The sequence below is a fragment of the Stenella coeruleoalba genome, assembly GCF_951394435.1.
Source record: "Stenella coeruleoalba genome assembly, chromosome: 15".
Lineage (NCBI taxonomy): Eukaryota > Metazoa > Chordata > Mammalia > Artiodactyla > Delphinidae > Stenella > Stenella coeruleoalba.
The window spans coordinates 42,743,763-42,762,575 of NC_137161.1; the positions used below are offsets into that span (position 1 = coordinate 42,743,763).

General features: G+C 47.9%; 1 protein-coding gene and 1 pseudogene across 5 annotated transcripts in view; both read right to left on the bottom strand.

Annotated features, from left to right (window-relative positions):
• Nucleotides 1-18,813, bottom strand: part of LOC307198911 (kinesin-like protein KIF16B) — a 280,798-nt gene that overhangs the window by 93,914 nt on the left and 168,071 nt on the right. For 3 of the 4 annotated variants that reach the window (XM_079946235.1, XM_079946238.1, XM_079946237.1), the window contains 5 exons: nucleotides 16,445-16,498; nucleotides 13,576-14,934; nucleotides 9,892-10,044; nucleotides 7,895-7,991; nucleotides 7,120-7,170 (listed from right to left, as the gene is read on the bottom strand). In XM_079946235.1, the coding sequence (XP_079802361.1) occupies nucleotides 7,120-7,170; nucleotides 7,895-7,991; nucleotides 9,892-10,044; nucleotides 13,576-14,934; nucleotides 16,445-16,498 (1,714 nt within the window). The remainder of the gene's footprint in view (nucleotides 1-7,119; nucleotides 7,171-7,894; nucleotides 7,992-9,891; nucleotides 10,045-13,575; nucleotides 14,935-16,444; nucleotides 16,499-18,813) is intronic. The other variant, XM_079946236.1, reaches the window with a different exon arrangement.
• LOC307198912 lies at nucleotides 3,765-4,613 on the bottom strand (annotated as a pseudogene). The gene has a single exon. The product of its transcript is annotated as an uncharacterized misc_RNA (transcript).

Consider the following 18,813-nt stretch of genomic DNA (forward strand, 5'->3'; position numbering starts at 1 on the left):
GACTGCAGATGGAGGCCACATTAAGGAAGACTATGGAAACGACGGTCTAACGAGAGCAGATCCCAATGGATAAACTGCTTCAGAGGCAGGTGATGATCAGCCTGTGGAGGTGTCAAGCAAAGACTGAACTGGAAAATAAGTTCAACTAGTAACTAGGACTCAGTACTTCCAGAAGGGAGAGGTCCTACAGGTTTGATCTGAATTTATCTTCACTAGAACCTTGGGAACCCTGACCCAATGCATCTGGGTGTGGTCCCAATTCTCTCTCCCTTGTAGCCGTAGGAGGAGGAGCAGATATTCTTGCCATGGCTTCGTGGTGAATGGAGTGTGCGCTGCCTTTTGCCCCTTGACTTTGGACTTGCATGTGTCACTTGCGTTGGCCAAGGGGATGTTAGCAGACATGACGCACGGTTGCCTTTTCGTGCTTCTGTCATCGACATGATACGGCCACTGCCCCTTCCACGTAGATCCAAAATGAGGCAGGTGGTGCAGACCGAACTAGCTGACCTGCAGATGACCTTAGCCTAAAGCAGAGCTGCCTCGATTTACTTGCAAACCATCAGTGAGGAATAAAAGCTTTTTCTTGTTGCGTCACTACAATTTCGAGGGTTGCCTGCTATTTGGCAACAGCTGACTGATAGGACATCACAAAAGGTACGTTAGGGAAGGAAGCAGTATCAACTAAAGGGAACAGTGGAAGCTGTGTAACTAAATTAACAAGACGACCTCATGAGAAACTGGTCTGTCCAACAAGACCATCTGAGAAGCACTAATAAAAGTGCTCTAATCTATTTATCATTCAAAGCTGTAATTCATCACTCGTCTAAAGAATGTAAATAAAAATTACTGTAATTACGACCACTGGAAGGCGTAAGCATTCTCTCCAGAGGATGCACACAGTTTTTTAAGTAATGGGAACAGGGAGACAAACTGTTTTGAAATGTGTTTCAACATAGACGAAATAAATTCACCCTGCCAACCACAAGTCTGCACAACAGGCAGCTGTGAGCAAAATGGATTTTAATCAAATTCAGATGAAATCACTGTTTCAAAAGGCCTCAAAGAGGTATTGTCTAGAACGCATTAACAAGCTTACGCCTATATTACGACAGTGCAAGATGCCACATAATAAAGTGTGTATGAATCTATTTCTTTCTGATACAGGAACTCGTTACAACTGAGAAGACGGTACTTCAGGCTGGACGCTGAGGCTGCCACGCCTGCTCCGCTGCCGCAGTGTCCCGGCTCAGAACCCGAAAATGAGCCCGTGAGCCAGAGAGGCCCTAGGACTGAAGCCACGGAGGACAAGGGCACGCACACCACTCCACTGGCTTCTCCAGGCATCATGACCACCTTAATACTCACTTCATGATGGCAAATCAAATTCTCATATCAGGACCGTATTTGATCTCAAGGTAAAAAGTATGCTTAGGTGAAAAGAAGTGACACGTGAAATCTGAACTGCCCAGAGGCAGCTGCTTCTGTTTTGTAGTGAGAGCAGAATGCAGCCCTCACCTCGGGCCACTTGGACCGTAAAGCAGACTGAACAAGTCATAACCGATAATATGATCTGTATGCAATGCCCACTTTCGCTGTGTGCTCCATCTACGGACAAAATTAAAGAACATCATTGATAACACAGTAGGATTCTGCTTCTTCACCTATGAGGACGAGCAGGTCTGTCTGTTTAATACGTATCACGCTGTTAAAATTTTGAACTGCTTATGTACTGTTTCCTTTCCAACCAAGGCATCCCTCTGCTGACATCTTAAACTTCACTCTCTCCACTCTTCATGATCATTCATTCCGTTCTTCTTATCAAGAACACACGAGAAAATACTCAATTTAAATTAGGGGAAATATTATTGATAAGATATTAGAAGACTATTGTGGTTCATTTTGGAAATTTTTTCTGTGGTAGAAGGTCCACCAGCCAAGCATGTGACAAGCGAACTGACTGTAATCATGTCCTTACCGCAGACTCAAAAGCCTCCACGTGTAAGGCAATAGGGTGCGTGTGTGTGTGTGTGTGTGTCTGTGTGTATTGGGGGTAGAGGGTGTTGCTGAAGAGGTAAAAAGGGCTTCACATGAAAAGGGAAAAACACTTGAATTCTATCACCTCAAAAAGACAAAAAGCTCCGCTTGGCCACCGCAAACCAGGCTGCGGCCAGCAGTGTGGACCCTGATGCACTCTCCCGGGTCCTGCCTCTCCCCGCTCATGTCCCCAGAACCTGGGGAGAGGAAAACCAATGCTGGAAACTTGGAGCAAGTTCAGTAGCTTGTTGTCGGCGCTGATGGGGAAGAGAGGGAAGACCTGCATTTCCTGACCAAAGGGAGACGGACAGTCCCTGGAAGGGTCAGCCCTGGCACTGGCCCTATCACGGACGAGGAACAGAAGTGAAGGGGGGCTACAACATTATATTGCAAGTTATGTAAATATCTGACCAGAACACAAAGTGGCCCCCGCAGGCCAGGCTAAAACGGAGGCCTTAGCGGAACGGCCGAGTCGCTAAGCGCGGACGCACTGCAGCGCAGCTGCCGTGACCCTGGCTGAAGTGAAGGACAGGGGGAGGTGGCCCCCTTCCTCCTGAGACTCTGGAAGCTAGTAGGACATTCATAACTGAGAAACAGGAGAAGGTGCGCGGAGCAACCCAGGGTCAGATGCAGTAAAACACCAGTACAAAACGTGTAACCCGACTCCGCACAGGAATGTGAACAGCAGCGGGGGCAAAGGAAGGGGTCAACCAGAGAAGGGAGAGATTTCTGAGAGCCCAGCTTCAAGCCTCTTTCCAGGAGGAGGGCAGCCGGCTCCTGGGTGGTACCGGTGGGGAGAGGAGCCCGACCTGAGGCAGACACGGCCATGAGTTGCTCTCAGAAGCGAGGCCAGCAGGCCCCCGTGGTCGGAGGTGAAGGAGGGTGAGCCAGCTGAGAGGCAGGCGGGAGGGCCGCCAGGGAAGCGCCGGATGCCATCGACGTGGTCTCTATCTGATAAGATAGCGCACGGCAGCCTGGGAAGTTACACCGGGGCTAAGAGTCTCTCTAGGAGAGGACCACCAAAGCTCAGAGGAAGGCCTGGCACACTGGGGGCATGTGGCCCAGGGGAAGGGCAGTCAAAGCTAAGCCAACGAGGGAGGAGCTGAAGTCACAGGCTGGAAAGGAACAGTCCAGAGTCTGAAGGGAGGAGGGAAAAGGCAATGCCCTGAAGAAGACCCCACAGGGCAGGGGCGCTGCCTACATCCTACGTGTTACAGGGAGGGGAGGGCGCTGTAAACCCCCAGGTCCTCCAGGGAAGCCTGATGTGTCACTAACGTGCTCTGCGGCAGAGCTGTCCCAACCTTGGCCAACGCGAGGACGTCGAGAGGGTCACTGCCAGACCAGACAGACACCTTTTCAGGCAGCACAAATCCGCCTGCCAGTGTCCAGCAGAAATAGACTCCAAGGCACATAAGCACAGGTCGACACGAGCACAATGTGAAATGCTTCCAGCACCTCACAAATAATGAGGACCCGATTTACACGGCTGACGTTCAAGAAAGTGAAGCAAGGTGGTGATAAAGATACTTCATCAGTGCTCTACTATCACCTATTTTTAGTTCAGTGGCGATATTTAAAATATTTACATTTTCAATTTATAGAGGCCTGCATTTTTCCAGCTTCAGATCAGTTAGCTACACTGAGATAGACATAGCCCTGGATGACTTTCATCATGTTTATTTTATGAAAGATCTCAAAAAATACGTGGAGTATTTTCACAGGTCTCCTCCCTAGAGCCTCGTCAAGTGTGCGATTAGGCACAGAGCCTCGTCCTGAGAGGTGAGGGTCAGCTTCCAGACCTCAGGGGCCCCATTGCGGCCGCCCTCCGGACACAGGTGCTGGTGAGCAGCTGAACATTCTGGGCTTCCTGAGGGTGCTGGGCGACACTGCTTCCTGAATCTGGTGGGTGTGAGTTTCGGGAAGAAGACGAGTTTGATGGTGGATGCTGTTTTCATCTCTGCGACAACAAGACACCTGAATTCACTTAAAGCTCGGCACCTGACCACATCAAACCGTGTCCCTGGAGGCGGCGAGCTCGGAGAGCCGCTCTGAGGGTAGAACACGCCATCTTCCCTCACCAGGGCGACGTGGGTGTTGAGAAGGACCAGCGGCTGGCAGTGGCCTGGGCCAGAGCCACCCTCGACTCTGACCGCCGTGTACAGCAAGAGCTGAACCTCCACCAGAGACGGGGCGTCCACGTCCAGGTTTCCGTGAAGGAAATAAATCAGGTCGACCAGGTATTCTGGAACCTGGATGACAACTGAACTCCGTTCACCAAAACTAAATCAGGGATTTCCGCCTTCCAATCAAGGGAAAGCTGGACCAGATCTTGCTGGAACAAAGGATGGCTGGCGCAGGCGGCGGCATCGGCCTTGGACGTCAGGACACACAGGAGGTCCCAGCACATCTACCGACAGAGGTGTCTGCTGTAGGTAAGCGCGGTGAGCAGGAGACTCTCTGCAGAGCCCAGGAGTGAAACGCTCTGCCCACCAAAGCCGATCTGAACCTCCTGTAGCCCAGAGAGGGGCAGAGCGCGGAGCAGACCCACGGAGGCTGGGGGATTCAGAACCAGCGCGCACAGGGCTGAGCGGAGCAGCAGCTCACATGCGGGCCAGGGGGCGGGCTCCGCGCAGCTGGCGACAGCGAGCCAGTACACACGCTGGGCCTCACTCGTGTCGCCCGAAGTCCTGGTAGGGAACCGGCCACCAGCTCAAGGAAGCCTTTCAAAGGGCACTCTGGAAGCTTCAGCATTTGGTCTGGGAATCGCACGAGCGTCTGCTTAAGCACAGAGCCCATTCTGGTACCTTCCACCTCTAGGCAGAAGACGGAGCCCGGCGAGGAGCCTGGAAAGTCGGCAGCTGTGGCTCTGTAGGGCACCAGGCCCCCTGCCCGCCCGACGGCCCCTGACCCTTCCCTGCTGCTGCCAACCTGAGCTTCTTCGGGAAAAGAATGAGCTTCTGGTGACACCCCGGGTGCCTCCAAGAGCGTGTCCAGGGGTGAGAGTTTCAGAAACGGCGGCCTCGCGATGAGTGCTGCTGCACGGGAGGCGAGCCCCCAGGGTCCCACAGGCTCCCCGCGTGCCCACCCACAGCAGGTGGCTACTGGTGTCTCTGTAAAGGTCTGAGACCCGCTGGTAAAAAGATCCCAACCCGCTGCTTCCCTCTGGCCTGACACTCACGGGTGACCCCAGAGAGCTCACTGCCTTGGCCACCACCTCCTCCCTGGCTTCCTGCTCCCGGCAGAGCTCGGAGGCCGGAGCCCTCGGGGGGGACGCTGTGGCTTGAGACACTTTCAGAGAGAACGAGGCAGAGGAGCTGGCTCTGCCTGGTCTGTTCGCTCCCGCTGTGCACAGACACTTCCTGGGATGCGCGTTGCAGCCAAGTCCAGCTGGACGTGACCCCCGGGCTGTGTTCACCTTCAGGGGTCGTGGGTTCACTGAAATTTTCTGACTCACCCTGAAAATGTCCCTCACCGCTGGTGCTGCTTTCGCTAAGAAAAGAGATTTTAGTTGGATCGACGTGTTCTGGTTGAGAGCCGCCCCGTGACAATCGCTGCTGTGCGACGGCTCGGGCTCCGAGGGCTGAGACCCCCGCTGGCGGGCCCCTCCGCCTGGCGCTGAGGAGGGGGCAGAGGGACCTGAGATGCTCCGGGTCGCGGGCCGGATCCAGTGGTGGTTCTGGTCCACCTTCCTCCTCTCCTCTCGGCTGGGGGCGTCAGTGACTTCTTTGGACGGCAATGGGGCAAGAGAGCTCTTCTGTCAAAAACAGGTGAAATGGGGCTGTGGCACCTTTAGCGATTCTTTTCCACATGAAGATTCTTGCGGGCATTGGTTTTCATCATGTGGATTAACGCAGAGGCTCAATCACGCAGAGGCTCAATCGAAAGCCTAAGCCATTCGCGTTGACTGATTCATGATTTCAGAAGAGAGGACCTGATTCACACGCAAAGCATCGATTTCCATATTTCACATCTTATACATCGCCAGCTATTTTGATCAAAATACGTTGTAGGGGATTGATCCACAGTACCTACTTCTTGGTCTAGCATTTTATTTACTCTAAAATAAACCTTAAGACCTTTGATGCAATTTTCCAATGGGCAAGTAAGAGTAATCGGGGCAGACAATGCAAATCAGAAACTGACAAGTATTCCAACTTCATGCATGTTTCTCTGGCCTCTTGGTTTGTTTCACTGGAATCCTTCATTGTAAATGCCCCGCTGAGATCGTCATTATGATATCTACAAACCAGCACCATGAAAGGTTCACTGCCAGCCTGCTACAGACCAGGCACGTGGACACAAAGAAATGAAAGGCAATGTCCTTCTCTTCACAAGGTTACCTGCTGAGGAAACGGAGGTCCACAGGAAGACAGTGTCATTCCTGGATGGTTGGGATGGAGGGCCAGGTGGTGGCCAGTGTCCCATGGGACACCCACCCCTCCGCTGCTCCCTCTGTTCAGTGATGTAAGATTTCCACCACCTGGTAGTTTTGCTTGTTTGCTTTTTAATTTAGGAGTGTATGTAAGGACAAGTCCCTCAGCGGAGGAAAATACAGATAAAGCCTTACAAATCGTATGCCCAAACAAACCTTGGTTTGACAACCCACCAGAGAAATAAGCTACCCAACCAAGAGTATTTCCTCTGCACCGCTGCCAACGTGGTCGATAAAACATGCAGGGTTTCTAAAACCTCGAGAAGTACCCAGTTTCATTTCCAAACCCCCTATCTGATTCTGATTATATAATTCAGCCTTTTAAATGCAGACCAAGGGGAAGGATACTGCTACGAATGAGAAACTGAGCAAAGGGCCTCTACCACAGCTACACGCCATTCGAACAAAGTCAAAGTAGTTTGCAAAAAGAAAAAAACAACACAAAAAAACCTAACAATAAATAAATAAAGCAGTTTGCAACCAGCAGGATTCCATTTAATTTTAAGTCATATAATAGCTTGCCTTGCTTATTAGCCATTAATCTCACTGGGACCTTGAAATTCTAATCACGCAACTAAACATTAAGAAAATTTAATCACACAAGCATGCTGTAATTTAAGGCAACCCTATCAACCTGAAAAGTCATTACCTACCTCGTATTTTAGCTTACGTTGAATGGTGCCATTGTGAAGTTTCTCATTATCCTGAAAAGAAAATAAAAGCCCTCTATATTAAACTATAGCATGTTCATAAAGAGGGAAAAAATGATTTGATTACAATATTTATGAGAACAAAATTCTAAGGAAACATACTTGTCATTCCACAATGACAACCCTTCTTGAGAATTTATATTCCCAAGGTAAACGGGACTTTATCGATACATCTGCCTGTAAGGGAACTGAACCATTTATTCCTAATCTTAAAATTCGAAGAACAATTTTAAAGGCAAATTTCCTTAGGACACTTCTTAATTTGCAGGGTAGAAATGAAATGACTTTATTTTGATAAAAATCAGCTTGTCACAAGTATGTATCTTCTCAAAGGCAAAATTATATTTCTACTTGGGATAATTTATCGAGTGAATTTAAATACTTATGGAAATTGATTATATTTTTGGAGAAAACAGAAAGGTGTTACGTGTAGAATTTTTATAAATCAAACAAAGTAAATAAAGCACTTCAGGAAACTTCATACTCACTCAAGAATTTCCCCCAGAAGTTCAAAATTTTAAAATAAAGTTACTCTTGAATTAATACTATTTATAAACTGTTAAGCTCCACCCGAGCAATATTTAATATTTCTACAGCATTTTGCATCTCAATTTTCTGAGAAACAGTACATAAAAGACCCCCCCACCCCCCCACCCCCGCTCCTTACTGAAAGGTCATCTTGAAAACGAATAACCAGATCACCTGCTCCTTCACTCACCTTCACGGTCTCGGCAGGTGCACTGCTGTCATCGCCAACCACACGGTGCAGATCCTGAAGGCGCCTCTGGACTTCTTCTTCAATGTAAGCACTGATCCTGGAAGCAAAAGAGATGGGGGTCCGTGACCGCTTGTAACCACACAGGGCATTCTGAGATCTTTTCGTTACCATGCCCTTTGCGGCTGGGAACCTTCTCGTTCTAAATGCCAAATGTAATCACAACTCAGGCTCTGGAACATCTGTCAACTTTCTAGGAAATCTAATGCCATGTGTTTACTATCTGGGTTTTCCCCAAACAAGAGAGGCCTGGACGAATAACCGAATCTTGGGAACAGAAGGGAGACTCAGTGATCCCATCCAAATCCCTCCCTACGTCCTGAGCGGAACCTCTGCTGCAGGACAGGGGAGAGTTGCAGACTTGGGTTCCAGATGACTCTGCGGTCTCAGAAGGCATCACTACCCAACACTTCATTCACCGAGCCTCCGTTTCCTCACACAGAAAACGATGATTCTTATTTCTCACAAAACACAAAATCATTTCAGAGGATTAAAAGGAAAAACAAAAAGTAGATGCACTCTCCACAGACCTTCACTATTGCATGGAACAATGTCTCACATCATTCCTGCTCTGTCTTGTCTCTGCACCCGGCCACGAGACACCACATTTTAAAGGTCTCTAGACCTTCCAAAATGCCTGGTGAAGGGTCAAGATGGCTGAAGCCAGAAACAGCTGTCAACCGAATATCTGGTACCCCATACGATACAGGGAAAACAGCTGGTACCCAATACGATACAGGGGATGCTGTGTGAAGTACAGCCATCCACCCAGAGGAACCAGGGAAAGAGAGAATTTGGGTTCCATCAACATCTTTCTAGCGGCTCAGGCCGCCCAAAGGCAAGGCCTTCTCAGTTCTAGGCTCCCTGCCCCAGTTCTACAGACAATGAATTAGACGGATTATTTTAAATGAAGTGTTTTGCATGTTTACATCTTAGCACACTAAAAAATAAGGAATCTGGTTGCACCTTTCTAAGCCCATGCAAAATCCTACACACATTTCTGTACTACTGACCATGGCTAAATGACTTCCTGATATGCTGGGTAAAGAGATTAATATTACAGGTAAAACAGCCCCACAGAATGGAGCTAGGGTAATAAAATGCAGCGTTTACCTTTCAGTATTTCAGTAAAGAAAATCATATGCAACTGAATCTGAACCAAGGCCACTTAGAAACAAATCTCCCTGGACCTCAAATTTTAAATGAGCACCACAGAAGATGCAGACCTAGATTTAAGGGACCATAGAGGCTCATGCCATTCTGAGTACATTCTGATACCTGAATACCTAACTCCTACCAGCCAGGGCTCAGGGCTGCCCAATTTGAAATGTCCCCATGACGTAGATGGGGTTGAGAAAGATAGTCAATTTTCTTATAGGCAAAGAACGATTAGGTTGATTTAGCTGAGGGCTGTAAGCCACAGGGCAATTCATGATGCCACCCAAGTTGAAAATCATTTTCCTATAGTAACATCAGATTTGTATTTATGCTCTTCGTGATCATTCTGAATATACTGGTAGAGTCTTCGTGACAGACTTCATCTATTTGTAATCTATGGCTTCTATAAATTATTTGTCAGCCAAGGTCCTTCCTGGTACAATTCAGTTAACTCTACTTTGTTCCCCTCAACCTAGCCTTGTGTCACTTCTTTCTGGATGAACTGGTTTCCCTGAACCTTTTAATTCCACCTTCTCACACAAACTCCTTGCACCAGTATTCCTTAGATTTGGCCGGTCAGGTCTCAGGTCTTGGGCCCTTTAAATGACATCTCACCCCACCACGGGCCAGGCAGCAGCTGATCAGGACAAAGCATGTCGTGGGGACAAGTACTGCTTACCACCTTTGATAGAGCCCTCCATATGCAAACTGGCCAATATAAGGTACTGTGAGTCACTAAATCACATCAGAAATAGGCATGCCATCAATTTAATGTCCAGTACCTGGCATCCATCAGGGGGACCAGGTAAGACTTTTCAGCACTGGATGGCAAGCTGGAAGAAGCAGGTTTTCCCTCCAAGGTCCCACGATGCCCTTTTTGAACACCATCGACCTCACAGATCTTCTGCTTCAACTGCTGGATTTCATATTCTAACCTACAGAGATGGAAGTTCTGTGAATTCACTCATTAACAGTGTCTCCTGAGAATCTTCCCTAGAAACCATGCAAGATCCAGACCAAAACTGTGCAAAGAGCTTTACCTTCCAGTAGAAAAGGTACCACATACCTATAAGACAAGGTATAAGGTGACAATAGGCCACAAGAGCGGTGCAGGACAAGTGCTACAGGCACCCAAAAGTTGGAGAGAGTTCTACCATCAAGGGCAAAGATATTCCCACTGTGCTCAGCAAATCCTCAGAGCTAGATGTGCAGGATTCTGAGTCCCAAACCCAGCTTCAACAAAAGAGTTGGTTGTAGCCTACATATCAGATCCCAATAAGTATTTCTATTTGACAAAAGAGATCTCTGCTTTAAAGAATTCTTTAAAACTGCCAATCTAGGAGAACCTTCATGGTCAAGGCAGTTCTAAGTTGAGTCTTCACGGGCCAGTGGGAATTTGGCATTTGGAAATGACAGTGGGTGGTGTTCCAGGTGCAGAAACAAAGGGACTAAGCCACAAAAACCAGGAATCCGCTTTGGCTAAGGCAGTGGGTGTGGAAAACAGAAACAGGCGAGAGAGACCTAGGAAAGCAGGCTGAGTATCTAGAGAAATTAATATAAACCATGAGCTGTGGAACCAAACATTTATTTCCAACGACAGATGATACGTCTAATGTAAGGTCGACTGTGTGTATGGCTGGTCTCCCACTGGCCCAGGCACGACTGAATCCAGGGCCATCAGGCTAGAGGGCCAAACTTGCCAGTAAATTTGGCCCACAGAACCATCTAGGGGCTGCAGCCCACTCACTGTTAATGACAGCTGGGTCTCAATTTCTTCATGTATCAAATGAGAGAGTCAACTAGTCTCTCCAAATTCCTTCAGGTCCAAAATTCAGAGAGTCTGGTTTCAGATGCTGACACGCCACAACACTGCCAGCTCTCTGGTGTCGCCAGCACTGATTTGACTGTTCTATCCTGAACGTGAAAGCCAAGGTCTTGGCTCTCGGAAATGTGATTATGGGATCACCAGGGTAGGAGCTCCTGGGTCCGTGGGAGACAATGCCCAGCTGAACTCAGCCTTTCATCTGTCTACCGATTACTGAGCACCAGACTGCAGAGCATGCAGTATTCTTGAAGGAGGAAGGACTGAGCACAGAGAAGTGATGTCAGGGGCCAGGTGGTGGGCAAAGAACCAGGGAACAAGGTTAACACAGAATCTCAAAGATGGTAAGGAAAATGAGCCAATGCACGTAGGTGGTGGCCAATGTTTGTAATTAAGATGATGCCTACAGAGTTGTTCAAAGACATCCTTCAGGGCTGGGCAATGGGAAGGACTCCACACAGCAAAGAGGCGCCAGTGGGACCCTGAAGGCTGAGCAGGATTTCTATACATGGCGAGGGACAGCAGGGCCTTGCATGGAAAGGGTCGCAGCACACGAGAAGAACTGGTCTGCCCAGCAGTGGCTCTGTCATCAGCAGACAGGAGGACAAAGTGGGCACAAGCTGGATTCGAGATGCAACTCTACCACTTTCTAACTGCCTGACACTTGTCCCATCAATCATCAAGGAGAAAGAAGAAAGAAAATGATTAAATCTCGCTCATAAAGCAAGCTGACAGGGAAAGCCAAGTGCGCCGTTGGCCCAATCTGGCTCCACGTGAATTTGATATTTGGCACTTTGGAAATGCACAAGAGGTCAGCTCAGGGTGCACAGCGGGCCCCGGCTCAGCCATGAGAACCCAGAGATAATAAGACACAACACCAGTACCCCCAGAAAGCTGCAGGACCATCAAAGCCAGAGCAAAGCGCTCAAAATTCGCTGGCCTGAATTAGGGCTTTGCAAAGTCTACTCCATCAAAACACGGGAAGCTAAAAGCCTCCTTTGCGTGGCTTCTGGAGAAAAGCTGACATCGGGAAATCGTTACAGTGTATCCACTATAATCGAGTATTAATACTAAATGGCCAGGGAGCGAAGCCGGTTGACAAAAGCCAGGACATCAGGCTCCAAGCCCCTGCTGCATTCTCACTGCACAGCGCAGGATACAAATAGAGAGCGTGCCCTCCACTGCTGTAAACTTCCTGGGGCTAGACCTCTGTCCAGCAATTTCATTTACATAAGGTACCTACAATCATTTTCTTAAACCACAGACCTATTTCTCTGAAGTCACAGCATTATGGTTTTTGATTGTCACCTGTCACTGTTTTGCCTGGGGGGATTACTGGAGAGCTTGGTAAACAGAATCCAGTTTAAGCAGATGGTTTGAAAGGAGGCTGTCCTGACCTTTTCAGGCAAGATGGTGGACAGGGGCTCAGGCAACACCTCCCAGTAGGTCTTGCCTCGTCATCAGCATGGATCCCAGGCCTCTGCCAATGTCAAGCTGGAATCCTAGAGGCCAGCACTCCGGGCTTCTGCTGCAGCCCCTCGGGAGGTGCTGTGAGGGGAGGGCTCCTGGGGAGGGGGCAGCATTCCAGGCCCCCGTAACCTGGGCTTCAGTTAAGATCTCAACAGACCAAAGGGTCTGGAACTAAAGAAAATACACAGGCCCATGCCCTCCTCATGAGGGTAAGGACACTGCGGCCCCAAGGTGGAAGAGCCTGCCCAAGGCCAGCAGGGCAGGAAGGGCACAAAGCCCCCTTGCGGGACACCAAATCCGATGACGTCTGCACAATAGGCGGCCGCCAGTCTCTCTGAGTCTTGGCATCGCGTCTGCAGGGGTAGCAGAAAAAGCATCCCCCAGTTCACGTATTTATTTGTCTTGAGATCCTACCTCTGAGAAGCAAGGTGACAGGCAACAGGTAGAGGAAGAGAAATATTCTTCCTTTATCATGAAAACAGCGCTACTCCCTAGTTCACAACATCGAAAATAATATCAGAGAATCATGACCTAACATGCCTGGATAGACCACCATGTTTGGAACATCTAGAGAGCTTTGCTTGTTTATTTTTTAATACAGAATCCTGAGGTGTCCCTCTGGATTCTCAAACACTGAGAATCAGCAGGGGTGGGGGGAGGGATATTTTTCAGTTCACTGCCAGGTGTGGAAATCAGTGTTTATGGAACCTGTGAACAAGTGCTGGTCAAGGTCCCAGAGAAGACATGGGTGGGGGGGGGAGAGGGAGGAAGGGGAGGGAAAGGGCAGCAGAGGGAAAAGGAGTCAACGAAAGGGAATGGGGTTTGGGGAGAGCACCGAAGGAGGGAGGGGGAATCCGGCTGGAAGCTTTCTCAGTCTTCCCTGTTTATCAAATATTAAACACACAGTCAGAGGTCAGTGAGGTAACAGACATGGGCTTAGTTTGTGTGTTTTTTCCAACTTTAGGCCAGTGACTCTAAACCAAGGATCCTAAGGAAAAAGAAAAGAAGGCTAAGCATTTGCCAGTGAATCAGAAAACATAAAGGCTACAGAATTACTTTTTCAAACAACAGTGAGAGACACAGCACCAGGGCTAGAAGCCGCGCCATCACAGCCCGAGGGTTAATGCCGTGGGGCACGGAGGGTGTGGCAGGCGTCCCCTCGGGCTCGGCTCACCTCTCCCGGTCCTTCTCCAGGGCTTCCTGCTCGGCCCCCAGGCCGGCCCGGAGCCCGGACCGCTCGCTGCCGCCGGCGGTCAAGGTGGCCGGCTTCGGCCTCCGCTCCTCGGCCCCCAGGCCCCGGGCGTAGCGCCGCTGCAGGGCAGAGTGCCTCCGCTCCAGCCGGGCCACCGCCCGCTCCAGCGCCTCCCTCTGCTGCTGCTCCCGGGATTCCAGGATCTCCTTTTCCTTCCGCCTCACCTTCTCCTCCTGACGGGCCACGTTGGCCGTGAACTCGAAGGTGGCCTGGAGCTTCTGCAGCTGGCTGGCGCTGGCCTGGTACTGCGCGAGCTGCTCTTCTTTTTCTTCCATCTCTTTCTCCACTTGGTAGAGAGTGTTGTCCAGGCCGAGAGGACCTCGGTCGAGGATCTCGCAGGCTCTCTGTTTCTCTTCCAACAGCCTCGGCAAATGATGCTGCAGGAGATACTGGAGCTGGCTCTCCTTACACTGCAGCCTCCCCTCCGCCGGCTTGATCTGCTCCGCATCTCCAGCCGCGTGGGGCACATCTGCGGCACCACCATCCTTCTTGAACAACGACTTCGATTCTTCCTTGCTGCCAGATTTTAAGCGCTCCAGGATTTCACGTTCTTCCTCCACTTCCTTTTTCAGGAGCTCCTTCTGCTGAACCAGCTCCTTCTCCAGGGTGGTCAGCGCGGCCAGCTGCCTTCGCTTGAACGCTAAGAAACGCAGCTGCGCCCGTTCGAGCTCCCGGCCATCGCCATCCCCCTCGGCACAGGCCTCCTTGGCCCGCAGGAGACATGCGCGGATGCCCTCGAGGTCCTGCCGCTCCTCCTCCGCGCGCTGCGCCTCCCCGAGCCGCGGCAGCCGGACCAGCTCCCGCTTCTCCCGGAGCTGCTCCTCCAAGCGCGCCACGCGCAGGACCTGCTCCTCCTCCTGCCCCTCCAGCCGCCTCCTCTCCTGCTCCAGCCTGACACACTGCTCCTCTTTTTCCCTTTTGAGTTGCTCCAGCTCCTGAAATATCTGAACCTTCTCGGCCTTCTCATGGCTGTTGAGTTCTTGCAGCCGCTGGAGCTCTTCCCGGACGCGGAGAAACCGCTCCTCTTCCTGTTTCTTCTTCTGCAGCTCAGTCTCCTGCTGCTCCCTCAGCCTCTCCTCCTCGAACCGCTCCTTTTCGGCCAGCAGGTCCTTGAGCTTGCTCTCCAGGTGGAAGCTGCGGCGCTTGAGGCTCTCCTCCTGCTTGCGGATCTGTAGCTGCACGATCTCCGTCTCCTTGCGCTGGGTCTCCACCTCCTGCTGCATCCGCTCCAGCGCAGCCTTGTCGGACTTTTGCTTTTCCTCCATCTCTTCTATGAGTTTTCTGAAATGCAAATCGTTGACTGATCGTTATTTGAGCGCTAGGTTCAAAAGCTGCTCTAACTTCTCCCTAAACTGATACCTCCTAGAAATGGACATACACCACACACCCTTCACTAAATTTAAAAAAAAAAAAAAAAAAGAGAACAGCACTTTCCTTTTAATATCCAGCAGCATGCTGTTTAATTTTTTTACTCTGTAACTGTCCAACATATCATTTGCCTAATCTCCTGAAGTAGCTTCTGCTATCATTTCTTTGCAGAACCTATAAGCATAATGTGTTATGCATGATATAATTTTTAAAGCCCCCTGAGCTCAAAGAGAAAGAGGCATGCCCAATTTAAATTAAATGTGAATAATTTTATTCAGCCCAAAGGCTAAAACTCAATGGAAATTCGGTTACAAAATGACATTAAATAAAAATGCTTATGCTGTCCTCAACTCATCAGGGTCAAATATCAAAGTCAAGATAATCGACACTTCATTGTTCCAGCTCAAATAACTACACGCTATTTAATCACTAGTTTAGGACAAATGGTAATCACCAAATGATCCAAAATATTAGTTTATTAATGCATAACATTGAAAATAATGTCAGTCTCCATTAGAATACTTAAATGCATGATTCTGGCCGTTACATGTCATGGTGTGTCTTAGAGAGCAAAGGGTCCCCACTGGGTGCTAAGTCAATGTTTCGAGGTCAGGGTGGCCTCCAAAGCAAGAACACAGGGCATGTCAGAGTACGGATGCACGGCCTCCATCTCCTGACCCACCCAAGACCTATCGTCCATGATGCTGTGAGCTAAGCTAATTCATCTGTAACATCCAGACCCCACACTCTAGAAAATAAATAGCCAGGGTGTAGATTTTCTGCGGCCTTACTTTCTATTCTAATATCGATCCTTGGTCCATTTCTTGGCTTGTTAAATAGGACAGGAAAAAAAAGAAAACTACTTAGTTTTATCAAAGAATTACACTCAGAACATATAAAAAATGCTCTCCAAATCAATTAAACACACACACACACACACACACACACACACACACACACACACAAAAGGAAAGGGAGCTGAGAACACGCAGAGGCAGATTAGAAAAGGAAATACAAATGGCTGGTCAACATAAGGAAAGAGGTTTAAAAAGTGAGGAGGCATAAGAAGGGGAAGGGTCATTCTTTCGGCTTTTTTAAAACTCAGGATATTATTAAGGAAGAAATACTTTTTAGTTAAATTTAAACAAGTCTACATTTGATGTATTACACTTAAAGAGTGTATTAAATTTGCCTACTGACTCTACTCCCCAGTCTCACAAGTATTTGAAGATGAACTATTTAAAAAATTCAAACGTGAAGTAAAACTAACCAGCTAAAGAGAAAGGAGCTACAGTCATCAGACGTGTAAATGATGGACACGGAGCCAGAGGGAGAGGACACAGACACAGGTGATCTCAGCCTAGGACATCAACACAGGCACCCACCCACTCTGTGGTGTTATGACTCCTACCACGTGGCTTACCTTTTACTTTCTAATTTCTCAAGTTCTTCACGCTGTTGCCGCTCAAATTCAAGTCTAATAAATCAAATGAAAATGAGTCACTTTTCTGAAAGAGCTTTTTTCACTCTCATATTCTCTATATGTAGTTACATATTACAAAGAACACTGGTTTGTCAGGTACGCTTTTTAATCATTATGGGTTAGCAAGTTTAAAATGTATTCTTTGCTCTATGACTATGATTATAAATTAGACATACTTTGGGAGTGCTTGAATTCAGGCTGAAAAGAACATACTTTACTTGAAGGAAAGCAAACAAAACACCACTGTACGGGACAAGCAGAGTTAAGGGAGACTTCTAAACGAGAAGCGTGCCTACCCCATGCAGCCTAGCCACTGATTAGTACAGAAAAATGGAAAATCTCTACCTTAGACAGATGGGTCCTTTTATAGGGAAAAGACTGCCAGGGAGATGAGAGAGAGAGAGAGAGCACAGACATCAATTAAGAAAAGAATTAACAGTGGGAACATCAGGAGCAAAACAGTAAGGTACTTAAAAGCCAGTAGCCATGCACAAATTGAAACGTCTTCTTATACAGATCACATTTTCCAATCATTTCTTGAAGCAAATTCTCCAAAGAGTTAGCTATTATGTTTTACACACTTCCCATGATAACTAGAGCACTAATAATAACTAAGTACCAACGATAATTGCCCACAGAAGTCAAATTCATGTTTTTACTACTTTATAAATGGTTATACTGTATGGAGGATTCTCGAGATCCTCCTGTAGTTAGTGGTTATATGACATTGGAGCTATGGGGGCTACAGAGATTATGAACAGATTGACCATAGTGGTAGCAAACTAAAGGGGGCTAGGTCACTGGGAATTTTAAAACAACTCGCTAAAATATTGATAACAAGTTGACTTTTTCTCAAATACTAGACTGAATTACTTCAAGGTTTCACTATACCTTTTAAACAGCATGAACTGTAATTCTTAAACGTTTTCCTGTTGTGGTGGATAGCAAGTACAGCTAAGAAGCTGAACTATGGAAAAATTCATCAGTCAACTGTTCTCCTTGGATAAGATAATCCAGGTTGGCAACGGTTACCTTTACCATGAGCTAACGAATTTTCAAATAGATCTGTTACCAATTTAATTTGGGCTAAAATTGAGAGTAAGATGTCTGGGGGGTTTTGCAAGCAGAACTGAGGGCAGTGCTGAGTGATTTACACGTTTGCTTATTACTCTGCCTTCCCAGCAAATCCTGAAGATGGCACAGAGTACCCGATCTATTTAACAGATGAGAAACCCAGAGCTCAGAGGTCTGAAAGAACTTGTCCAAGGTCATGATGGTAAGATGTGGTGGAACCAGGGCTTGAACCCACGATAGCCTGCTTCCAAAACATCCTCAATTCGTTCATTTTATGAGCAATGCTCCAGTTTGTGATATATAATAAGAATATTAAATCCTTCATTGAAACTTACCATTTAGGGTTATATTTATCTTTCTATCAAATGAAAATGATCTGTGGATTACAGGCACCGCCATCCATGAGAAATCAATCACGTAAATATAGTGTATGAAAGGGATTTGCCACTTCTGGAGCCCAATCCACATGCCATCACGCTAAGCCGATACAGGGTTTCATTTAAGTTCATATACGATCATTCTCTTTTATATAACGATAAACAGAACCTTGGGAATGCTTCCTAGTACATATTTTTAGACTTCGGTACAGTTTAGTCTTTCTAGAGATAATTACAGTCAAAAAAAAATAAAATAAAATCACCAGATAAAACACTTTCAAAACCTGAGGATTTTCCTAATAGAACTGTCTTTATTCTTGATTTACACTTTCTGTGAACATCAGCTCAATGTGCCCATCAGCAGACAATGTCGCTCTGCTCTGACAGTGTCACAAGGCAAATGCTGCTCTGAGAGGTTCGAATGAAAACCTATCACCAGACAGTTTACAACGTGCAGGTGCTTGTCCTGGCACTGAGCATGCAATACCCTCACTTTGTTCTCCTAACCCTAGCAGGTCTCATCCCCATTTTATAAAACAGGAAACTGAGGCTTAGATGAGGTAAGTAGCAGAGGGAGGGCTTGAATCAGTTTGGTATTAAAATCTGTGCTGCTAACCACTGCAACTGTTTCTAATGAGTTGTGTGGTCTCAGAAAGTCATGAAATGTGAGTTTTAATAGCTTCATCTCCAGTGTGACACTCTGGGCACGTACGTATTTTACTGAGCACAGTGCCAGGCGCTGTGCAAGGCACAGGGGATACAGAGGTCCGGAAGTGAGATATGTCCCTGCCTCCGTGGGGCTCCCAGTCTGTAAGTGACAGTGGAATAAACATGAGGGGCGCACCCAGTGTGTCACAG